The 24,867-nt window shown below is 42.7% G+C and overlaps 2 protein-coding genes across 4 annotated transcripts; both read right to left on the reverse strand.

Annotated features, from left to right (window-relative positions):
* Window positions 1-5,072: 5,072 nt before the first annotated feature.
* On the reverse strand, window positions 5,073-9,068 carry LOC110525826 (uncharacterized). Its single transcript, XM_021606269.3, has 2 exons — window positions 8,580-9,068; window positions 5,073-6,652 (listed from the first exon to the last, which is right to left on the reverse strand). The coding sequence occupies exon 2, from the start codon at window positions 6,647-6,649 to the stop codon at window positions 6,071-6,073; it is 579 nt and encodes a 192-aa protein (XP_021461944.1). The 5' UTR covers window positions 6,650-6,652; window positions 8,580-9,068; the 3' UTR covers window positions 5,073-6,070.
* A 152-nt stretch (window positions 9,069-9,220) lies between these two features.
* On the reverse strand, window positions 9,221-24,336 carry LOC110525825 (ras association domain-containing protein 2). 3 transcript variants are annotated; one of them, XM_090237731.1, is made up of 10 exons: window positions 24,085-24,336; window positions 14,377-14,450; window positions 14,120-14,195; window positions 13,833-13,984; window positions 12,744-12,838; window positions 12,414-12,556; window positions 12,093-12,246; window positions 11,712-11,833; window positions 11,124-11,221; window positions 9,221-10,956 (listed from the first exon to the last, which is right to left on the reverse strand). In XM_090237731.1, exons 2-10 carry the CDS (start codon window positions 14,427-14,429, stop codon window positions 10,887-10,889), a joined length of 963 nt encoding a protein of 320 aa, XP_090093857.1. In that variant the 5' UTR covers window positions 14,430-14,450; window positions 24,085-24,336; the 3' UTR covers window positions 9,221-10,886. The 3 variants fall into 3 exon arrangements, with proteins under 3 accessions (XP_090093857.1, XP_090093855.1, XP_090093854.1); XM_090237729.1 differs by lacking the exon at window positions 24,085-24,336 and adding an exon at window positions 15,283-15,661; XM_090237728.1 differs by lacking the exon at window positions 24,085-24,336 and having other exon boundaries at window positions 14,377-14,784.
* Window positions 24,337-24,867: the final 531 nt, after the last annotated feature.

Genomic DNA, 24,867 nt, shown 5'->3' on the forward strand with positions numbered 1-24,867 from the left:
GTGTGCCTTGTTAAAAGTTATTTTTTTGAATTTCTTTCCTTCTTCAAGCAAATTTCAATCAAATTTATTTATAAAGCCCTTCTTACATCAGCTGATGTGACAAAGTGCTGTACAGAAACCCAGCCTAAAACCCCAAACAGCAAGCAATGCAGGTGTAGAAGCACGGTGGCTAGGAAAAGCTCCCTAGAAAGACCAGAACCTAGGAAGAAACCTAGAGAGGAACCAGGCTATGGTGGGTGGCCAGTCCTCTTCTGGCTGTGCCTGGTGGAGATTATAACAGAACACAGCCAAGATGTTACAATGTTCATAGATGACCAGCAGGGTCAAATAATAATAATCACAGTGGTTGTCGAGGGTGCAACAGGTCAGCACCTCAGGAGTAAATGTCAGTTGGCTTTTCATAGCCGATCATTCAGAGTATCTCTACCGCTCCTGCTGTCTCTAGAGAGTTGAAAACAGCAGGTCTGGGACAGGTAGCACGTCCGGTGAACAGGTCAGGGCTGCAGGCAGAACAGTTGAAACTGGAGCAGCAGCACGACCAGGTGGGCTGGAGACAGCAAGGAGTCATCAGGCCAGGTAGTTCTGAGGCATGGTAGGGCTCAGGTCCTCCGAGAGAGAGAAAGAAAGAGAGAGCATACTTCAATTTACACAGGATAAGACAGGAGAAATACTCCAGATGTAACAGACTAACCCTAGCCCCCGACACATAAACTACTGCAGCATAAATACTGGAGGCTGAGACAGGAGGGGTCGGGAGACATTGTGGCCCCGTCCGACGATACTCCCGGACAGGGCCAAACAGGCAGGATATAACTCCACCCACTTTGCCAAAGCACAGCCCCCACACCACTAGAGGGATATCTTCAACCACCAACTTACCATCCTGAGACAAGGCCGAGTATAGCCACGGAGATCTCCCCTACGGCACAACCCAAGTTGGGGCGCCAACCCGGACAGGAAGATCACGTCAATGACTCAACTCACTCAAGTGACGCACCCCTCCTAGGGACAGCATGGAAGAGCACCAGTTAGCCAGTGACTCAACCCCTGTAATAGGGTTAGAGGCAGAGAATCCGAGTGGAGAGAGGGGAACTGGCCAGGCAGAGACAGCAAGGGCGGTTCGTTGCTCCAGTGCCTTTCCGTTCAGCTTCACACTCCTGGGCCAGACTACACTCAATTATAGGACCTTCTAAAGAGATGAGTCTTCAATAAAGACTTAAAGGTTGAGACAGAGTCTGCGTCTCCCACATGGATAGTAAGACCATTCCATAAAAATTGAGCTCTATAGAAGAAAGCCCTGCCTCCAGCTGTTTGCTTAGAAATTCTAGGGACAGTAAGGAGGCCTGCGTCTTGTGACCGTAGTGTACGTGTAGGTATGTAAGGCAGGACCAAATCGGAAAGATAGGTAGGAGCAAGCCCATGTAATGCTTTGTAGGTTAGCAGTAAAATCTTGAAATCAGCCCTTGCCTTAACAGGAAGCCAGTGTAGAGAGGCTAGCACTGGAGTAATATGATCAAATTTTTGGTTCTAGTCAAGATTCTAGCAGCCGTGTTTAGCACTAACTGAAGTTTATTTGGTGCTTTATCCGGGTAGTAGTAGCCAATATGCTGTGTTGTGACAAGGTAGGGTTGGTATACAGAAAATAGCACTATTTGGTAAAAGACCAAGTCCATATTATGGCAAGAACAGCTCCAATAAGCAAAGAGAAACAACAGTCCATCATTAATTTAAGACATGGTCAGTCAATCTGGAAAATTTCTAGAACATTGAAATTTTCTTCAAGTGCAGTCGCAAAAACCATCAAGCACTACGATGAAACTGGCTCTCATGAGGACCACCACAGGAAAGGATGACCCAGAGTTACCTCTGCTGCAGAGGATAAGTTCGTTAGAGTTACCAGGCTCAGAAATTGCAGCCCAAATAAATGCTTCACAGAGTTCAAGTAACAGACACATCTCAACATCAACTGTGCAGAGGAGACTGCATGAATCAGGCCTTCATGGTCAATTTGCTGCAAAGAAACCACTACAAAAGGACACCAATAAGAAGAGACTTGCTTGGGCCAAGATACATGAGCAATGGCCATTAGACCGATGAAAATCTGTCCTTTGGTCTGATGAATCCAAATGAGATTTTTGGTTCCAACCACCGTTGTGAGATGTAGAGTAGTTGAACGGATGATCTCCACATGTGTGGTTCCCACCGTGAAGCATGGAGGAGCAGGTGTGATGGTAAGGGAGTGCTTTGCTGGTGACACTCAGTGATTTATTTAGAATTCAATCCACACTTAAGCATCATGGCTACCACAGCATTCTACAGTGGTAGAACATCCCATGTGGTTTGCGCTTAGTTGGACAATCATTTGTTTTTCATCAGGACAATGACCCAACACACCTCCAGGATTTGTAAGGGCTATTTGACCAAGAAGGGGAGTGCTGGAGTGCTGCACAAGATGACCTGGCCTCCACAAACACCCGACCTCAACCCACTTAAGGTGGTTTGGGATGAGTTGGACAGCATAGTGAAGGAAAAGCAGCCAACAAGTGCTCAGCATACGTGGGAACTCCTTCAAGACTGTTGGAAAAGCATTCCAGGTGAAGCTGGTTTAGAGAATGCCAAGAGTGTGCAAAGCTGAAATCAAGGCAAAGGGTGGCTACTTTGAAGAATCTAAAATATGTTGACTTTTTTAACACTTCTTTGGTTACCACATGATTCCATATGTGTTATTTCATTGTTTTGATGTCTTTACTATTATTCTACAATGTAGAAAATGTAAAAAAATAAAGAAATAACCTTGAATGAGTAGGTGTGTCCAAACTTTTGACTGGTACTGTATATGTGAGAACATTATGATCAATGCTCACCTGCACTTTACCAATGTCCCTCCTTGTCTTCATTAAATCATTGTGTGTGTATCTACCCTCAGATATTGTGTTTTCATATTCTCTAAATGTAATATTTAACCCATATATTCCATTTGATGTTGGTCTGATAGCAGAAAACCATTCAGATACCATGGCTGTTCTCTTCATTCCTACAGCAATGAGAAACTAACTTAAAGGCAGTGGTGTAAAGTATTTAAGTAGTACTTTAACATCGTTTTGCGTAAGTAGTTTTTTTGGGGTATCTGTACTTTACTATTTGTATTTTACTTCACTACATTCCTAAAGAAAATGATATACTTTTTACTCCATACATTTTCCCCTGACACCCAAAAGTCCAATTTACACACTTATCAAGAGAACATCCCTGGTCATCACTACTGCTTCTGATCTGAAGGACTCACTAAACAAATTATGTCTGAGTGATGGAGTGTGCCCCTGGCTATCCGTTAATAAAAAGAAAAAATACAATTGTGCCGTCTGGTTTGCTTAATATAAGGAATTTGAAATGGTTTATATTTTTACTTTTGATACGTAAGTACATTTTAGCAATTCCATTTACTTTTGATACTTAAGTATATTTAAAACCAAATACTTTCAGGCTTTTACTCAAGTAGTATTTTACTGGCTGACTCACCTTTACTTGTAATTTTTTATTACGGCATCTTTACTTTTGCTCAAGTATTACAATTGAGTACTTTTCCCACCACCACTTAAAGGTTAATTGGATTCTATTAATAAACTCTGGGTTAGAACTATTAATGTTCAGAAATGTAACACTTTTATTGCACAACCTCATTCCAAACCAAATAGTCATTCACATGTGGTTTAAAAGATGGTGAAAGCACACTTGGGTTTTACTTTACAAAATTAATCTTTGGGATTTGTTTCTTTTAAGCCGTCTTTTATAACATATTTTATGCTGTGTGAAGGCGGCTATATTTGGACAAATCTAACATAGTTTCCAACGAAAAACATATATATTTCTGTACTAAAAGGCTGACCTCAGAGAATCAGGAACGTTATTAGTTGTATCTGTAGGATACGTTGTCAAATCATTTTCTCTTTTTGTTTGATCAATCAGTAGCATTGGACATAATACAGAAACAGAATGACTATTGTTGCTAGGCCTTCATCTCTTGTAATGGACCATGGGAATATATCCATAACAACCACAGCCTGCACACTGCATGGTGTTGCTAGGTAGCCTAGAACTTGCTCCTGAAATGAAGCGTGACTATTAAATGTGAAAGGTAGAGAAAGAAAGAGAGGGGGAGTGAGGAAAAACTAGAAAAGAAGTGAGAGGAAACAGTGAATGCCCTTATCTGCATAGATTAGGATGCCTGAACATTCTGGCTACAAGTCAAGCAGAAGCTATTTATCTTGCTCTCTCGTTCTGAGAAAATACATTTGAGAAAAGTTCTCTCTATATTTATTTTATATGATCATGATCAACATTATTAATACGTCAATAAATATCAAGATACTGCTCCTCCAGTTAGCTCAATTAGGGCAGTAGGAAGTCGCAACTTGTAGGTCTACCATACATAATTGCATGAGTGAGACAGACTTGTTCGGAGGATAAATTCCATAATGGAACAGACATTTGGGGTTAACTTAACGGGTAACCAGTATTCTTCCAGTTCTCTTATGTCTCCACCTGCTGATGAAGTGACTATATTACAGCCTGACAGCCAGGAGACCCACATTAATATAATTGATCTCACAGTGAGGGTGTTTAGTCATAGGACATCCTATTTATTATTGAGTGCTGACCAACATACCTGGCGCACGTCAACATGTGTGTCACAACAATAGCATTACAGCCTAATGATCTGGGCTAAGACTGAAACCACTTACCATAGCTATGAATAACTCCACTGTGTGAGTCAGGTTCCTAATCTAAAATTTGAATTGAGATCCACTTCAATGAATGGCCTATATACAGCCATTCACAAATTCCCCAAAACAGATTTCACATTCTAGAATCCAAAATGTCTACTAGAACTATGCTCGATTGACTGGTGATTGTTGCATAGGTACTGAAGTGACTGCATGTTTTTGTCTGGCCTCAAAAGCCTATTTAAATAGGACTACTATCTGAACCGTCACCTTCTCATTTCATGATCTAAGGATAGTTGTGCATTTTACACATGATTATGGTCAATATCATGAATGGATACACGCATCTCTGTCTCCCATGTTTTTATTGAAGTAACCCGAAAGGAAAACTACATCAGATTCATCAAATGACACCAACACAGAACATGGAACTAGTTATTGTGTATTATACTTAAGCAACAAGGCACAAAAGGTTACGGTATACGACCAATATATCACGGCTAAGGGCAGTTTTGGAGTGCCTGAATACAGCCCTTTTGTATATTGGCCATATTCCACAAACCCCCCGAGGTGCCTTATTGCTATTATAAACTGGTTACCAACGTAATTAGACCAGTAAAAAGTATTTTTTTTGTCATACCTGTGGTATGATATACCACGGCTTTCAGCCAATCAGCATTCAGGGCTCAAACCACCTGGTTCATAATGGTGTTAATACACTCCACTCACCCAAAATCACATCATTTTCAATAAAGTAAGAAAAGTAATGGACACAAAATATAATTAATAGATTTGAACAATATACAGCATTTACAAATCCACATCCAAAAGCTGCCAGTATTCTACTAAGGGTTGAAATCAGTGAAACATGAGTTATAGCGTGAGTCTTTCAAGTAAACTGTTACTGCAGCATGGCAATATTAAACGGTTGATAACAACCATGGTAAAGAGAAGTAAATCATGTACTACTGCTTCATGGAGGTAGTGAGTGCTTGACCGGAAGGTCATCTATCACACACCAGATATTTTATGTTGTGTAATGTCTCATGAAAAGAAAAAGTAATTTTTTTTGTGTGCAATCAGTTGACAAAGAATCCACATCAGAGTCTTTCTGCATCAGGGATCTATATAGGAAGTGTATTTGCCCCACTACACCTGTGAGTCAAAACAGATGGAACTGTGATCTCATTGTCAACGAGGTCATGGCTTGCGACTCAATGCCCAAGGTCTTGATCTGGATCTTGGTCAGAGCCTAGTTTTGGTTTGGGTCTCCAGAGCCTTTATATACATATGGTCTTGGTCTGGAGAGCTTTAGTCGTGACTCCATCCAAATCTTCACTCCATCTCTACATCACTCCCACCCAGTGCCCCATCACCAATGACATTAGTGACCCGATGATGACGATGATGCTGTTATAGATGGGCCCACTGGATGCTCCATAGTAGTACCCCATATCCCCAGAGCCCTCTGGACCATCATAGCCACCAGGCCTGGGGCCATACCCTCCAGCTCTGGGGTACCCCCCATAGCCTCCTCCATAGCCTCCATAACCACCTCCATAACCTCCTCCATAACCCCCATATCCTCCTCCGTAGCCAGGACGACTCAACGCACTGCCCAGCATTGCTCCCCCCACGGCACCAGCAGCAGCAGCCCCTGCCATCTTCCCCGCACTGGAGCCGCCACTCTGGGCAGGCATTGGTCGGTATGCCTGTCCACTCGAGGATGGCATTGGTCGGTATCCCGTGCCTCCACCTTGACGAGGGTAACCCCCACGGCTACTACCGCCCCACCCCCCACCGAAGCCCCCACTACGACCGAAGCCCCCACCACGGCGAGCCTCTGAGGTGGGGCAGACGGTTGCTAGGAGCAACAGGCAGGTTGCCACAGTGAGGAGAAGTCTCCGTTGGCCAACAATCCTCATTCTCTGTGAAAACAAGATCATGAACAGTTTGTGATTGATGAGAATATCCCACATTTCCACACGAGCGCTGGGTCATTATCAAGACAAGAACAAGACATGATCATGACTGTGTGTGTATGAAGTGGGATAACCCTACGAGCTAATCTAGTGTCAGTTAGGATTTAAACCACCTGTGGGTTAACTGGGTTGATTGACAAGGGAAAGCTGATCCAGATCTGTGTTTAGTGTCAGCTGCAAGCCTTAAGACCCACACAGTGATGTAATGCCTGCATTCATCAGCAAGTCTGGACAGTCTGTCCAGTGATTAGTACAGTGGAACATAACATACACACACACACACGTTTGAGTATGGTAGAACACAACGTACACACACACTAACGCACTAACGTTTTCGGCACTGCAGGCTTTGAGAATGTGCTAAGTAAAGGTTATTTTTATGCTAGAGACAAATTAAGAGCAGGGCAGAGTGAGCTGCGGCTGCTAATCCAGCTTTGACAGAAGAGTGTTACACGAGCTGTGAGATGTCAACACACAATAGCATAGATAAGAATCTAACAACTCAACATAGGATTTAAGTCTTCAGTGGATTGACAAGTCAGTATATAAACTCAGGTTGGTACGAACTCTGGTTCTAGTCTAGTATGAAAAACAACGAGGGGATTGAAGGGAAAGTTTCTACTGTCAACATTTTTTCTCTTAACTCTTTTTTGATGCGAGATGACAATAGTCCTTGTCAATCCCCTTTTTTTGTGTTTCAAAACCCAAGAGATACATGTTCTACTTGGTCAGGAGATGACCACTAGACCAATGCCATAACAGATTAACTTCACAAGTACCATGTTACTACATCTCAATAATGGTCATATGGTTTTTACCTCCATAATCTCTCTCATTTCTCTACCTCTCATCTCTCTGTGCATCTCTCTCCTCTGTCTCGGTCTCTCTTACTCAGACCTCTTTACCACTAATCTGTCCTCCCTAAGATTGTTTGTCTGTCCTCCTCTCTGTCCTCCTCTCTCCCCATCATCATCACACAGCATTACAGTGTAATCTGTGTCCTTGGCGCCAAGACTATCCTTATCCCTGAACCTTTTGTCTGTAGATAAATCTAACACAGTAGCGTTCCAGTTTCCAAGATTACCTACATTGTTCATTCGAGGTCAGTGGAGGCTGGTGAGAAGGGCTATAGGAGGATGGGCTCATTGTAATGGCTGGGATGGAATTAATGGAACAGTATCAAACCTATAGAAACCACATGTTTAAGCCCAACCTCCTATAGCTCCACCCACCAGCCTCCACTGGTAGATATTATTTCAGCAAATGGAGAGTTCTATAACTTCCGTCCTGGTTCATTCAGAAAACAGAGAGTTCTAGAACACCCCTCCTGGTTCATACAGAACACGGAGATCTATAACTTCCCTCCGGGTTCATTCAGAATACAGAGTTCTTGAAAGTTGTAAATGTAATCCTTTTTCATTTAAAAAAAGAGAGAATTATTTTCTAAAATATTGCTCATACTTCACTAATTGTATGAGTTTGGACGGATGTTAATAGTTTGTCTTTACTCTCTTAATGATCCAATTCTGATTGTTTACTAACTTGATCTGGGCAGCTCTACATAGCTTTTGGTAACTGTTTAGGCATGGTGTAAATGTCTATGTAAAACTCTTTAGACTAACATTTGACCACTATAGAATTAGTTATACAGGATACAACTGGGTCAAACATTGGCAAATAACACTATTGACACACGTGATGTACCTGCATTAATGCATCTTGGTAATTGTATTTTCCAAATCCCAGATAACAGTTACAGGATGCTACATCATCAATAACACAGATTTAAAAATCTATAGAAATGACAGAAGGATAACAATAATGTACATTTGACTTCAAAGCTAAAAGCAGTAGTGAGAGTTGAAACTCTTACCTGTAGAAGTTGACAAAGAGCTGAGGAAAATCACAGATGTGTCAAGAGGATGTCCGTTGCTTGTTCTGTTGTCCTTTTGGCTCTCTCCTTAGTGTGTGTGATCGTCAGTGATTCCTGTGACTGTCTGGGAGAGAGAGAGAGTGTGGGATGGGTCTCTTCAACCTCCAAATGGTCTCAGCCAGGTAGAGAGGGGATCTATCTCTGACCTCCTCATTGGCTGAGCAGGATAAACAAATGATGCTCATCCCTGCTAACACTGTAGTGTTACAGTAAGCCCATGCCCCAACAACACATAAATACTTGCAAACTTAGCAGTACACTTAGCCAAAGAGAACCTGTGTGTGTGTTTCAGCCCCTAACCCACCAACAGAGTAGAAACTCAAATAATGACCTGTGTGTGTTTTTAGCCTGCAGTTACTGTAAGCCTCCAAGCCTACCAAAACAGACAGCAATAATACAGAGTAATATCATACAGCTTTGTATTAAGTAATAAATAAGTATTATACAACCAAGATAATGTGGTTTCTACCCACAGACCCAAAAAGGCTAGACAGTACAGACCAAATAAATAATCATTATTGTAGAAAGCTAAATTTCTAAATAGTGGCATGTGCCTTTGAAGAGAGAGTCAGAATGCAACATTAAAACAGCTAAAATATTTTATTATGAAATACATGGTGTCAGTCTTGAAAGAGCCATAGAAATTGAAAGGACAGACATACATGCACACACACACGCTCACACACACACACACACACACGCACACACACACACACACTCTCGCTCACACACACTCGCTCACACACAATATACAGCAACCTTTTAAAAGCTGAGGGTTGATATAGGTGTAATAGAATTGTTGTACCACATCTCAAAGTACTGTATACAGTCATACACATGCACATAGTCACACAGATCAATATCTACCAGGAAAGTAAGTACTGCTTCAGAAATGTGCGTGCACACACACAACCTAACACACACACACACACAAAACATTCCCTCGTTTGAGCTATTGTAGTTGATTCATCATGTACATAATTCACAATCTTAAGGAACTCTGGTCCTCTCTATGTTTTGTGCTTCAGTCTCTAGCTATGCTAGTAGAGCAGACACACCGGTCATATCACACTATACTACACTATGTGATTATAACCCTGGCATAACCCTGGTATGGGGTGGCAGGTAGCCTAGTGGTTAGAGCATTGGTCCAGTAACTGAAAGGTTGCTGGATCGAATCCCCGAGCTGACAAGGTAAAAAAATCTGTCGTTCTACCCCTGAACAAGGCAGTTAACCCACTGTTCCCCGGTAGGCCGTCATTGTAAATAAGAATTAGTTCTTAACTAACTTGCCTAGTTAAATAAAGGTAAGAAAAAAAATAACACAGGTAGCAGAAATGCATGTTTTTTCCATTCCACTAGAATTGGTTAGGAGACAGTTTTAGATGAACTGTGGCAAGAACAGTCATGAAGTTACATTACAGTTCCTGCCTCTGTAGAGCTGATCATGGAGATAGTACTGTACCACACTTGTGTGACAGGCATGTTTCAACACCACATACTGTCACAGGACAGGAGTCATTCAACCCCCCTACCGACTGACTGGGTGGGTGAGAATCTCATCTAGTGTGGGATGCCACTCTTGAGTCTAAGGCAGGTTCTGGTTTGGAGAGGGAGACAATCAGTTATCTGCAGGTTGCAAAATGGGGCTTTGGCCAAAAATAGAAAATACAAATATGCAAGGAGAGAGAGGTAGGGAGAATAATGGATGGAAAGAGATAGATATATCTAACTCAGTAGAACTAACAAAGAGATGTAGATGTGCTTTAGGTTATTTTGCATCTGAGTGGTATAGGACATGGGACAGTCTAAAATGCCCCATACAGACCCACAAGAGAAAAGTGCCAAACCTTACCTTCATTATTAACCATTATTATTGCTGATATGGATACAGTTAATATGCAGATATCACGACAGAGAGGCAGGTGTGTCAGAGAGGGATTGGGACAGCAAGGAGGATATGTACTGTTTGTTCTTGGTATGGACGGAAAGAGCAGACATCATGTTTCATAATGACCCCAACCTCAACTGAGGAAGTTACCACACACAACCCAGCTCACAGAATTAGTACACTGTCCCTATAGAGGTCTTGGAAGAGATTAAAGCGAGGTTAGAATGGATGCCTCTCCCCGGGGTGGTTCAGGGTCACTCCTGTTTGGGGCTTGGGACGGCATCTGGGGTTGGGAGGGGTAGCTAAGGAGGTCAGGGAGATTTTGGGAAGATCTGGTGGTCCCTCCCTAGACCGGGTCACATACAGGCAGTCCCCTCAGGAAGACAACGCAGCTGCTTCTCAATGATACACCGCAGAAATGTATACCTACAGATAGAGAGAGAGAGCGAGAGCAAGTAAGAGAGCGAGAGCAAGTAAGAGAGAAAGAGAGAGAGAGAGAGAGAGAGAGAAGAGAATGAGACATAAATACACAGTACATGACACCATAAACACAGCCGTTCAGGGGAGGTAGGTAGATGTTGCCGGCACCTCACCTGCTCCTGAGTTTCTGCACCTCCCGGTCCTCTTCCTCCTTCAGCTTGGTGATGAAACTCTGCAGCACTGGCATCTCAAACTTAATATACTGCGCCACCTGGTTGGGAGGAGGAAGAAATGCAATTACAAACACAGACTTGGCCAGAACCCTCAACTATTACAAAGTCACAATACTGTAATAATAACAATTACATAAAGGATGTCATACAGTCACAAAGCTTATTTCAGTTTATGGGCAGTGACTTCACACTGTCAAGCCGGTGGCAAGTCATTGTTGAGGACAACTAATTGGCTTGGCTTGCAGACCCCTAAGCTGCTTAACTTACGGTAAGTAAATTATGGTTTTGGTTTGACTCTGGACTGTGTTATGGTAACAGGTCTATTTAAATTCTAGTCTAGTGCATAAATAGCCCACTGCAGGTTATATTGAACTGAGCCCTTTTGTAATAGACAAGGGGACATACAGAATATTCCATTCTGAGGACGTGATTAAGTTTATGTGTACTAAGAAGTGGGGAATGATTTAGCAGTTACACAGTGGTATGTAGGCGAGGAATGATTTGGCAGTTATACATTAGCAGTCTTACATCATAGGTGACTTCCTCGCCCAGGTCCTGCTCCATTAGGAAGATTCTGCTGACCTGTTCACACGGACCCTGAAGCACACGCAGCACCAGGGGGTAGTCACTGCGCTTCAGCTTTGCACGCTCTGAAAGAAGAAACATTGTCAAACACTTTCACTGCATTACAACGGGTGTGCTTAAGTTACGCTAGTAGATTGCCATGCTTTGCCACAGAGCTGCAGCACTCTCATACCCGCGCACACGCCCACAAAAACAGTTAATAATGCGTACTCTACTCTAGGATAAACACAGACATTGCTCACATTGACCCTGTGAAAGTGAGAACGTGATTCAGCTTCACACTCTGTGACAGACACAGAACCACACGACACGACACTCACTCACCCCCGCTGGTGTGTACAAGGTACAGCGCAAAGTCATCCGGGCTGTTCTCAATCTTGAACTTGTTAAGTAGCACTCGTAGCACCTGGGGCGTGGTCATACAACTGTTGATCCGCACGTTAGTAACTGAACCATACGCTGGAGTGAAGACTGCAGTCTAAAGGGGCAATGGGGGAAGCACAATTATGAGAAGGGGAGAGGAATGAGAGAGAGAGAGAGAGAGAGAGAGAGAGAGAGAAAATGAATTTATTTGTCGTATTATGTTGTCGTTGTAGTAGTGTGTAGCTGCAGTATTATGGTGTGTGTGTGTGTGCGCATGGGTACCTTGTAATTGTAGAAGTGTCCATTGATGGAGAAACGGTGTCGTCGTATTCTCCTCTGGTCGCTAGGCGACCGGCGCTGGGCCTTCCTCAGAAACCCGGCATCGCTCTTCGTCCTCAGCAGCTGGGCGGAGCGCTCATATTCCTCTGTCCAACCAGAGCATAGAGATAGGAGAAAGGGGAGGAGTCAGACAATCACGTTCCTATGAATGTCACAGAATGTTCTAAAAATGTATTGTGTTGAACAGACATGGCTATCTAATGTAGGATAAATAATTGAGTTATCCATAATAACATGCTGAAGGTTTTCAGACTAGTCTTCTATAAGATCCACCTTCTTCCTCATCCGCCTTCACAATACTGTCCTCGGATTGGCTCTCGTGCTCTGTCACTTCTATGTTGGGCAGGGTCTGCTGGGTACCTTCATTGCTATTGACATAGAGAAAACAGGAATATTCCCATATTTAATAGCTTGACATTATTTATGACACATTATCTTCTCTTAAAAGTTGTTCTACATCAAAGTGTAAATGAGACGGGTAGAGGAACAGTGAAATATGGTCTCTATGTAATCATTAGTGCCTGTCACTTATCCAGAATTTATTCACTTGACTTGAATAAAATATTTCAGTTCAAATCCAATTTTATTTGTCACATACAAGTGTTTAGCAGATGCTGTTGCGGGTGTAGAGAAATGCTTGTAACGAGTTGTTGTGTATATTACATTTGTTTTATTTAAGGACTTTATTATTATTTTCTCTCTATAGAGCTGCTGCCTATCCTGTCTGACAAAATCCCTTACTAGTTCCTCAAAGTAAATAAGGTATACTTTTACGACTGAATACCAACTATCAATCACTTAGATCACTTAGAGAGTTTCAGGTAGAGATACCTTGCGAACAACTGCTCTCTATCCCTCGATTGTGCATTCTTCTGTCTCTTATGTACAGTAGCAGGCATAAAATAAACAGGCATGCAATGGATTGTGGTCATGCTAGTTAATTAGCAGGTTGTCTGTGCTAAACTACTCAGAACTTTGGTCTGTTGGAAACTACAACTCCCTACTACATTGCGCAGTTCAGGCTGGATCTGATTTATCTCTAGAGAAACTGCAATGTGCGCATTGAGCTCACAGAAAAAAAAACTAACTAAATGGAATTCAAATAACAGAAAGGTTGGTTCATCGCTCAGCACTACTGACCAGAGACAATATGTGTAGTCAAAGTAAACTAAAAACCCTATATCTAGGTCGCCGTAACCCACCCTAGTTATAATAAAGAGATATCAATATGGCCATGGTATCAGGACATACTGTATTAACAAAAATATACACCCTTGGTAAAAACATAGACCTTTTATACATACAGTACGTAGTACGTTTCTATATGTTGCCTTGGTATGGTAACCAGAGCTCACTCCCTACCTCTGATTATCCAGGGCACAGCCGGAGTGCCAGGATGTAGACGAGGGGGGAGGTCTGATTCGCTCGTGATCGTCCTGCATCTGCAATCTGATAGGCCGACGCAGGCCCCAGGAGATATTCAGCAAGCCCTCCACGATCAGCTCCCCTTCCTCCTGTAGAGACAAAGTTACCATAATCAATAAACACACACACAGACAGTTATTACCCCTTTGGGGCAGGGTGAAATATTGAACAGAGTCAGTTTGGGGTAAATTATACAGTAATATGAGAGAGAGAGACGCACGCACCTCTCTGTGTCTCAACTGCAGGTTATGTCCTTCATAATAGAGGTTGTAGGTTTTGAGGTGGGACAGGACTGTTGCCCTGAAGACAGAAGTACATTATTCTTGACAACAATTTATTACTTTACATAGATTTTAATATTATACTTTTTGTTATTACTACACACACCTGAACACACTCTGTGTGTGTGTGTGTGTGTGTCCGTGTGTGTGAGAGTGTGTGTGTGTGTGTGAGAGAGTGTGTGAGTGTGTGTATGGCATACTTGCTGATGAACTTGTTGTCTCCAATCTGAACCCCATCCTGCATGTTATCCATTCTCAGTCAGCATGAGAGGAGCTAGAGAGAGTGTGAGAGAGAGAAAGAGAGAAATTGTGATCAGATGCTTTTAAACATTAATGTGGATAGATACTGAAGACCAACAGATGGAGACTGAAGTTAAAGCTTGGTCGCAAATGGGTCTTCCAAATGGACAATACCCCAAGCATACTTCCAAAGTTGTGGCAAAATGGCTTAAGGACAACAGAGTCAAGGTATTTGAGTGGCCATCACAAAGCCCTGACCTCAATCCTATAGAAAATGTGTGGGCAGAACTGAAAAAGCGTGTGCGAGCAAGGAGGCCTACAAACGTTTGACCCAAGTTAAACAATTTAAAGGCAATGCTACCAAAAACGAATTGAGTTAATGTAAACTTCTGACCCACTGACAATGTGATGAAATAAAAGCTGAAATAAATAATTCTCTACTATTATCCTGATATTTCACATTCTTAAAATAAAGTGGTGATCCTAACTGACCTAAGACAGGGAATGTTTACTAGGATTACATTTAAATGTACTTGGCTAAGGTGTATGTAAACTTCCGACTTCAACTGTAGCTAGTTAGCTGCATCTTTTAGCCAGCCAGTTTATATGCAGGGTTAATGTTGTTCTCTCTGCTATGCCAGCTCAGACTAGAGGTCGACCGATTAATTAGGGACGATTTCAAGTTTTCATAACAATCGGAAATCTGTATTTTTGGGCGCCGATTTGCCGATTTAAAAAAATAATAATATTTTTTTATACTTTTATTTAACTAGGCAAGTCAGTTAAGAACACATTCTTATTTTCAAGGACAGCCTAGGAACGGTAGGTTAACGGCCTCGTTCAGGGGCAAAAAGACAGATTTTCACCTTGTCAGCTCGGGGGATCCAATCTTGCAACCTTACAGTTACCTAGTCCAACGCAATAACGACCCGTCTCTCTCTCATTGCACTCCACAAGGAGACTGCCTGTTACGCGAATGCAGTAAGCCAAGATAAGTTGCTAGCTCGCATTAAACGTATCTTATAAAAAACAATCAATCATAATCACTAGTTAACTACACATGGTTGATATGTTACTAGATATTATCTAGCGTGTCCTGCGTTGCATATAATCTGACTGAGCATACAAGTATCTAAGTATCTGACTGAGCGGCGGTAGGCAGAAGCAGGGTCTGTGAGTTTTTATGGCTCCTTTTCCTGGTGTGACTCGACAAACTGTCTCTGTGACACAAGTTTCTGTCAGTGTGAGATGGAGGACACAATCTCTCTCTCTTCCTCTTTTCCTCCTCCTCTCCCATCTGTCTAAAACACATCGCACACAGAAAACCACTAGCACACACAGAAGCTTCCATGGTGACCATCACACAAACAGATGTTAATTTAATATGGCATGCTGCCAGAACCCCCACATGTTTCCACATTCTGAAATGGTGTGTGTGTGTTAGGGGGCAGCACAGAAGCTTCCAGATGGACAAGAACAGGTGCATGAATCATTTCAGTTGCACACACAGTGTCTCAGCCTTGTCCCAGGTACCAGCAAGCTAAGTTCCTCCTCCTTGAAAGACCTCTTAAATCACTGCCATTGGCACATACACTCTAACCCACACTGTTATGCTACCCAGTGTATCTTGCTACATCTACTGTGGCAGTTAGTCCTCAGGGTCCAGTCAGAGGAGTTTACCTGAAGACAGCCAGGCAGGAGCCCAATGAAGCTACTGTGTCCTTTCTGTGGAGGAGAGAGAGAGTTCAGCACTAAGTGTGGCTCTTCAGAATCTGTCTCAGTGGCTGTGTACCCAGGGTAGATGACCCAGTGCCTCAGTCTAAGGCTTCAGTGTGTTTGTAAGAGAAAGGGGAGAGGCGATGGAGAGGGCACCAGAGAGTGGCGGTTGAAGGGGCTGGTTAAAAGGAAGCGCTCCCCATCCGCTAATCTCTTCCTCCTTCAGAGCCTCAGTCACAGCGGAAACTGCCGCTGCCGCTCTGACATGAGTGAGACTTCCTCAATTCAAACTACAGACATGAAATATGATATCGCTCTCTCACATAAACACACACACACACACACACGCATGGAGAAAGGCACCAACACACACACACAAAAACACACACAGCTTCTCTCTGAAAGGCTCACACGTACCCCCATATACAGACAGAGAGGAATTGAGAGGTACGAAGCAACAGACAACAACCACACCCACAGCATACCTCAGGTGTCCAGCCAACACCTCACAACCATAAACATTATGACCATATGAAAAATGTAATACCAATCAACCCACACACCATGCAGCATTATCAATATTTCAGCACCTACATTAGGCCCTGTCAGGCACCACTGAACAACACACTAGGAGACATTAGCTTTTAAAGGTCCAATGCTGCTATTTTTTATCTCAATATCAAATAATTTCAGGGTAATAATTAAGTACCTTACTGTGACTGTTTTAAATAACAAAAAATTAAAAACAAACTAAAATAGCTTCTTAGCAAAGAGCAATTTCTCAAGCAATAATTTAGCTAGGACTGTCTGGAGTGGTGTGAGTGGGAAGGGGAAAATTGAAAACTAGCTGTTATTGGGAGAGACGTTTGGAACTCTCTATTAACAAATGTGGAACTCTCTATTAACCAGGCAGGCCAAAACTCCATCCCACCAAAGCAGGCTGAAATGTCAGGCGTTCTTTTCAAATAGCTCATATACTAAAAGGGCATTTTAGTAGTTTTCACAATATTATTCCAAACTCATAGTGTGGAAATATACAATGCCTTCAGAAAATATTCGTACCCTTTGACTTTTTGATGTATTACAGTCTGAATTCAAAATGGATCTGCACACAATACCCCAAAATGACAAAGTGAAAACATGTTTTTAGCCATTTTTGCAAATGCATTCAAAATGAAATACCTAATTTATTAAGTATTCACACCCCTGAGTCAATACATGTTAGAATCACCTTTGGCAGCGATTACAGCTGTGAGTCTTTCTGGGTAAGTCTCTAAGAGCTTTGCACACCTGGATTGTACAGTATTTGCACATTATCCTTTTAAAAATCCTTCAAGCTCCGTCAAGTTGGATATTGATCATCGCAAAAAAAGCTATTTCGAAGTCTTGCCATAGATTTTCAAGCTGATTTAAGTCAAAACTGTAACTATGCCACTCAGGAACAGTCAATGTCATCTTGGTAAGCAACTCCAGTGTATATTTGGCCTTATATTTTAGGTTATTGTCCTAAAATACACTTTTGACAGCACTGGGCATTTAATACCAAGACCAGGGATGGGTGGCTGTGGCTCAGTCCTTGAGGGCGGAAGTATGTTGGTCCAAGCCTTCTTGTATGTTGGTATGTTAGGAATAGGAATAGGACCCACTACTGGTATGTTGTTTAAGACTGGACTGTGGCCCAAGAAACCTCTAAAAGGCTTTGGAGTTTAAGACTGGACATGTGGGAACCCCTGGTCTAGCCTGGCAGTTCTACATCAATAATGAAACCTAGATCAAAAATATTGCGTAACTGCATCAGCTACTTTATGTTACATACATCTGTCCACTAGAGATTAATAATGATGTGTCTACACTGACACACTACTTCTGATCTGTCTCAATTGAGTCTGCTGCTTGCAGAAAACGTACCATGCCTGTTGTTTTGGGGGGAAACGACCGTCCGTATCAAAAAACAGACAAATTGACCCAACATTGACCCAGGCTAGCTCAGCCCATGGCTCTCTGTTCTGTTCTGCATTCCTGCTGGGATGATGGATTTTGGGATAATGTGATCTGTTCTGTCTGGATGGGGCTCCAAAAATAGCCCCCCCGGTCTTCCCCTCCCTCCGCATTCCCTTGAATCCTTCTCTACAACAACCACAGCAACCAAGCCTGTCTCTCTCTCTCCTCCACCCTTAAACAACCACAGCAGCCAAGTCAGCATACCTCTCCTCCTCCACCCCTTACCAACCACAGCAGCCAAGCCTGTCTCTCTCTAGTCTAAGCATTGCTCTCTCTTCCTCCCTCTTTCCGCACAATTATAGTGCCTTCAGAAAGAATTCACACCCCTTGACTTTTTCCACATTTTGTTATGTTACAGCCTGAATTTAAAATTGATTAAATGTAGATGTTTTATCACTGGCCTACACACAATACCACAATGATAAGGTGGAATTATATTTTAAAAATTGTTACAAATTAATTAGAAATGAAAAGCTGAAATGTCTTGAGTCGATAAGTATTCAACCCCTTTGTTATGGCAAGCCTTAATAAAGTTAAAACGTTTATGGCTTGGGGGCATTATTTCAACGTCTGGATGAGAAGCATACCCAAAGTAAACTGCCTGTTACTCAGAAGCCCAGAAGCTAGGATATGCATATAATTGGTAGATTTGGATAGAAAGCACTCTAAAGTTTCCAAAACTGTTAAAATAATGTATTTGAGTATAAGAGAACTGATATGGCAGGCAAAAACCGGAGGAAAATTCATCCAGGAAGTGGGATTTTTTTGATGCGGGTATTTTCAACTGAATGCCTATAGAGTATCTAATGGGTTAGGACCCAGATTGTAGTTCCTATGGTTTCCACTAGATGTCAGTCTTTAGACATTGTTTCAGGCTTGAAATGAAGAAGAATGAGACCTTTCTGTCAGTGGACTGTAGAATCATGCAGTGCTGGTTTGCGCGTGTGACCGAGTGCGCACCCTTCGTTGTTTTTCCTTTCTATTGAATACGCTATTGTCCGGTTGAAATATAATCGATTATTTAGACAATTGACAACCTGACGTTAATTATAAACATCGTCTGACATGTTTCGACGAACTTTACCGGTGCTATTAGGATGTATTCGTCTGCATGTTTTGACCGCCTTTGAGCCAGTGGATTACTGAACAAAATGTGCCAACAAAAACTGAGTTTATGGGATATAAAGAGGGACTTTATCGAACAAAACAAACATTTATTGTGTAGCTGGGACTCTTGTGGCTGCAACCATATGAAGATCTTCAAAGGTAAGTGATTCATTGTATTTCTATTTCTGACTTTTGTCATTCCTTTACTTGGTTGTAAAATGTTTGTATGCTTTTGTAAGCGGGGCGCTGTCCTCAGATAATCACATGGTATGCTTTCTCCGTAAAGCCTTTTTGAAATCTGACAAAGTGGCTAGATTAACAAGAAGTTAATCTTTAAACCGATGTATAACACTTGTATTTTTTTATAAATGTTTATTATGACTATTTCTGTATTTTGAATTTGGCGCTCTGCAATTTCACCGGATGTTGTCGAGGTGGGTAGCTAGCGGAAGGCCTGCACCAGAAAGGTTAAGGAGTAAAAATGTGCACTCACTCTGTGTGCAATAATAGTGTTTAACATGATTTTGGAATGACTACCTCATCTCTGTACCCCACACATACATTTATCTGAAAGCCCCTCAGTTGAGCAGTGAATTTCAAAGACAAATTCCACCAAAAAGACCAGGGAGGTTTTCCAATGCCTCGCAAAGAAGGGCACTGAATATCCCTTTGAGCATGGTGAAGTTATTAATTACACTTTGGAAGGTACAGGATAGCAGGCAGGCTCAGGGTCAGGTCAGGCAGAGGGGTCAAAGCCGGGGAAAACTAGAAAACAGGAACTATGACAAGACAGGAGCAAGAGAGAAAATGCTGGTAGGTTCTACGAACAAAACGAACTGGCAACAGACAAACATGCATAAATACACAGGGGATAACAGGGAAGATAGGTGACACCTGAAGGGGGGTGGAGACAAGCACAAAGACAGGTGAAACAGATCAGGGCGTGACAGTACCCCCCCCCCCCCCTCAAGGGATGCCACATGGCATCTTGGCTTCAGCGGGTGTAGCAGCGGGTCTATAGCGGCGTGCCAGCGCATCTGGCTTGACGTTCTTGGATACTGGTCGGTGCTGCGAAGGTCCTGGTACTCCGCGGGGCTGGCAGAGAGGATCGGCGCAATTTCCAAGCCCCCAGGAAGACGTCCCGGGGTAGGCAGAGCTGATTTCAGGCAATGAATGTGGCAGGACGGGCTCCAGCCCACGATGTCACCAGTAGCCCAGTCAATAGAGGGATTGTGTCGCTGGAGCCAAGAGAATCCCAATACCACAGGAACCTGCGGAGACTCAACTAGCAGGAATTGGATCGTCTCACTGTGGTTCCCTGACAATCATAGGTTGATGGGTGTGGTATGGTGGGTGACCCGGGCCTACAGAGCACCCGTCCAGCACTCTTAACATCCATGGGAACGGAGAGGGGTTGAGTGGGGATGCCCAGCTCGGACGCCAGGGTAACGTCCATAAGCCTCACATGGGCCCTAGAGTCGATGAGTATCAGGAGAGACTTGGACTGGTCGCCCCACAGCAGGGTGGGGTGGAGAGGGGGGTGAGTAAGGAGAGAAGAAAAATTATCTTTAAGACCCAACAGAGTACTCACTCCAACGAATGAGCTAGGCCTCTTGAAGGGACAGGTAGATACAAAAAGTCTGCGTACGAGTTCGGCTGGAGACAGCCTAGCCTTGCCGAGCTGCATCGGCTCGGGAAGAGGTGAATCGGCAGTCTTTGGAACCTCTTTGTGGAACTCAGATAAGCTCGGACTCTCTCGGGGACGTAGATGCCGGGGACTTCCGGAGTTCATCAGATACAAGATGGGATCCCTGAGTGAGCGAATCGGGGGGCAATTGTACAGGACGGCAGGCAGGCTCAGGTCAGGCAGAGGGATCAAAGCCGGGAAAAACTAGAAAACAGGAACTAAGACGAGACAAGAGCAAGGGGGAAATGCTGGTAGGTTCTACGAACAAAACAAACAGAGAACACATGTATAAATACACAGGGGTGAATGGGGAAGATGGGCGACACCTGGAGGGGGTGGAGAGAAGCACAAAGACAGGTGAAAAAGATCAGGGCGTGACAGTATGAATACACCCAGTCACTACAAAGATACAGACGTCCTTCCTAACTCAGTTGCCAGAGAGGAAGGAAACCGCTCAGGGATGTCACCATGAGGCCAATGGTAACTTTAAAACAGTTATAGAGTTTAATGGCTGTGATAGGAGAAAACAGACATGTGTAGTTACTTCACAATCCTAACCTAAATAACAGAGTGAAAAGAAGGAAGCCTGTATAGAATAAACATATTTGAAAACATGCATCCTGTTGCAGCAAGGCACTACAGTAATACTGCAAAAAATTAGGCAAAGCAATTAACTTTTTTCCTGAATGTAAAGTGTTATGTTAGGGGCAAATCCAAAACAACACATTACTGAGTACCACTCTCCATATTTTCAAGCATAGTGGTGGCTGTATCATATTATGGGTATGCTTGTAATCGTTAAGGAATGGGGAGTTTGCTTTCCACCAGACACTGGGAGATGAATTCACCTTTCAGCAGGACAATAACCTAAAACACAAGGCCAAATCTACACTGGAGTTGCTTACCAAGAAGACAGTGACTCTTCCTGAGCGGCCAAGTCACAGTTTTGACATAAATCTACTTGAAAATCCCTGAAAACGGTTGTCTAGCAATGATCAACACAGAGATTCAATCCAGGTGTGCAAAGCTCTGAGACTTGCCCAGAATGACTCACAGCTGTAATTGCTGCCAAGGGTGCTTCTACAAAGTATTGACTCAGGGTGAGTACTTATGTAAATGAGACATTTCTGTATTTCATTTTCAATACATTTTCTAAAATGTCTAAAAACATGTTTTCACTTTGTCATTATGGGGTATTGTGTGTAGATGTTTGAAAAATATATATTTAATCCATTTTGAATTCAGTCTGTAACACAACAAAATGTGGAATAAGTCAAGGGGTATGAATACTTTCTCAAGTTCTGTGGCTCCGAGTGCTATCACCGATAATAAGCCATCATTAAAGTGCTCACGTGTCGTTTATCTAAATGACATTCCAGCACGGCGGGCAGGCAGGTAATTAAGCAGGCTTCAATGCATACGTCTTCAGCAGCAGCCTTCAATAACATAATACAACGTTCACAAATGAATGAACCAGGTGATTCCGCACAACATAATAGACAAACATAATCTCTAGCAGTCTTTTTTTATGGAGTGCACGTCATAAAAACATTCTATAAAACAGGTTTTCACTTTGTCATTATGAGGTATTGTGCGTAGATGAACATTTTTTTATACCCATTTTGAATTCAGGCTGTAACACAACAACATGTGGAATAGGTAAAGAGGTATGAATACTTTCTGAAGGAAATAAGCTTTATTGGCATGGAAAGCAGGTATAAATATTGGCAAAGCAGAAGAGTTTTAGATTGCTTTCTACTCCCTCTTCTCTTCCCCCTCTCTCTATCCTATCTTTCGCTCTCTTGCGCTGAACTCCTGGTCTATTACTTCCTTGTTGTAAAATATCTATTCTCATTAGTGCTGTTGTTTCCCTTTGTTTCCTCTTTATCTAACTTGTTTTCCTCCATCCCTTTTAACATTCTCTCTCTGACTCCACCCCCCATCCCTCCACCTCCCACAGACTGGCACTAATCCACTGACATTAAAACTCCTGACCTCAATTTCCTGACTTCTCTTTCTCCCTCTCTCTCTCTCTCTCTCTCTCACACACACACACACACACACACACACACACACACACACACACACACACACACACACACACACACACACACACACACACACACACACACACACACACACACACACACGTTTTGATCTCTTGCCCCGTGCCTCTGTCCTCAACTGCTTTAGCCGAAGGGATGAATGCAGGTCCAAATCTCCAGTTCTGTACTCTTCCTGAATTCCTCCCTCTCAACCCCAACTTTGCTCTCCCACTATTGTTCAAATTGTCATAGCAACCCTAAAAACATCTGATGTCTAACAACCAACTCTATCACACAGTGCCAAAGCTTTTGTGTGTGTGTGTTTGTAAATAGACAAGATGCCCCTTCAATCTGGCTCACACCATTATGGTGTCATTAGACAGGAAAAGGTGCAACACTCACCATAAAACATACTTTGTTTTATTAGACAAGTTTAAAAGATTGACGTTTCGGCCTTTAATGGCTTTCTTCAGAATCACACCACTATTGTGAAATTGTATATGACCTTAGGAAGCACAATAGTCTATTATTAATCATTTAAGGTACAGGCCAATATTATGAATTCCCTCACAACTTAGTGTGGAAAATATGACCACATGCTTGGACATCCATATCTGAGAGGATCAGTCTCTGGGCACTACCACTGGCCAGTGTGTGTGAGAAGAATCTTAAGTAGCCTATCTGATATTGATGTTATGTAATCTGTCCAGACAGACACATAATGTTTTATAGACTAGCCTACTAAACTGTATAGGCAGAGCCCAGATACGGCTTCTAATCGGTTTCATTTCTGTGCAATGACATAATAAAAACTGGAAAAACATGTGAATTTGTTTCCCAGCAAAAGTATAATTTGGTACTAATTGCTGTTACTTGAGGGCTAATAGCATTGCATTATCAATGCAAGAAGGTTCATCTCCGATTACTTCTAAACTCTGTTTATGGATCTAAATTAGTCTCACACGCATTCTTGTTCCAGTCACAATTGCTCTAACTGGCGAAACTATAGCCAATATCTATGCAAATACAAATAACAAAGTGTTTGCCTTGTGAGTTTATCGATCGTTAGAGGCATGGCAGACTAATGTCGCTTTAACATATAGCCTACTTACGGACAGAGTTGCTAGTGGTGATTTTCAGGACCTCTTCGGGCTTTAGTTGTTAATGTTTACAAACGATCAACTGGGCTTGGTTCTTCTCTGCCACGCTGGGTTTCGGGTGGGATAGTCGTTAACCGTAAACCGTGAGTCGCCCAGTCTGTTCGTTCCCTGCTCGGTTCGCCCTACCCGGGCATAGGAAACAATCGGTGCATGCACGCACCGGGGCTTGCATGCGTGGCGTCTGCGCGACGAGAGGAGAACCCCATCTGTTGTAGTGGACCTCTGGCACCGTACCCGGTAACCAATCAGCGCACGATCTGCCGCAGCTTTGTTCGCGCTGACTGCTCACTCTCTGAATAGGTGAATAGAATAGGAGGGTGAATCTTGAAAACAATGCTACCCCCAATTCACATGCATAGGGGGTGATAGATAACTAGACCCACTGCGCATACACAAGGGATAGGCCTACTTAAAGTGAGTTGCAATTTTCATTTTAAAACTGTGTAGGTCAAATTCAATTTTAAAACCATTAGGCCTATAGGTACTTAACCCTTAATACATGTTAATGTGCTTTGACTGATTTCAGGTGAAATGTGGGGTTGTATGGCAGTAACCTAGGCTGTATGTAATCACTCTTATTCTAAACATAGTAGTCAATAACATGTATTTAAAGTAGGCGCCATTAAGTGGCGTTCTCCTCCGCTGCTCTCTTCTCTATGTCCCACTAATCTCTTCAGTAACATCTGCTCTAGCTGCGCCGCTCAGCGCAGCGCCGCTCCTGACGTTAATAAAGAG

This window comes from Oncorhynchus mykiss, chromosome 6, assembly GCF_057628025.1.
Source record: "Oncorhynchus mykiss isolate SJ-2025 chromosome 6, ASM5762802v1, whole genome shotgun sequence".
Classification (NCBI taxonomy): domain Eukaryota; kingdom Metazoa; phylum Chordata; class Actinopteri; order Salmoniformes; family Salmonidae; genus Oncorhynchus; species Oncorhynchus mykiss.

Excerpts from the sequence above, each read along its gene's own strand:
- LOC110525825 (XM_090237731.1), bottom strand. The coding sequence starts at position 14,429 with ATGGATAACATGCAGGATGGGGTTCAGATTGGAGACAACAAGTTCATC. Across the intron at positions 13,985-14,119 it reads TGCAGTTGAGACACAGAGAG|GAGGAAGGGGAGCTGATCGT; the intron begins GTGCGTGCGTCT and ends TTGTCTCTACAG. Across the intron at positions 10,957-11,123 it reads GTGCAGAAACTCAGGAGCAG|GTATACATTTCTGCGGTGTA; the intron begins GTGAGGTGCCGG and ends CTCTATCTGTAG.
- LOC110525826 (XM_021606269.3), bottom strand. The coding sequence starts at position 6,649 with ATGAGGATTGTTGGCCAACGGAGACTTCTCCTCACTGTGGCAACCTGC.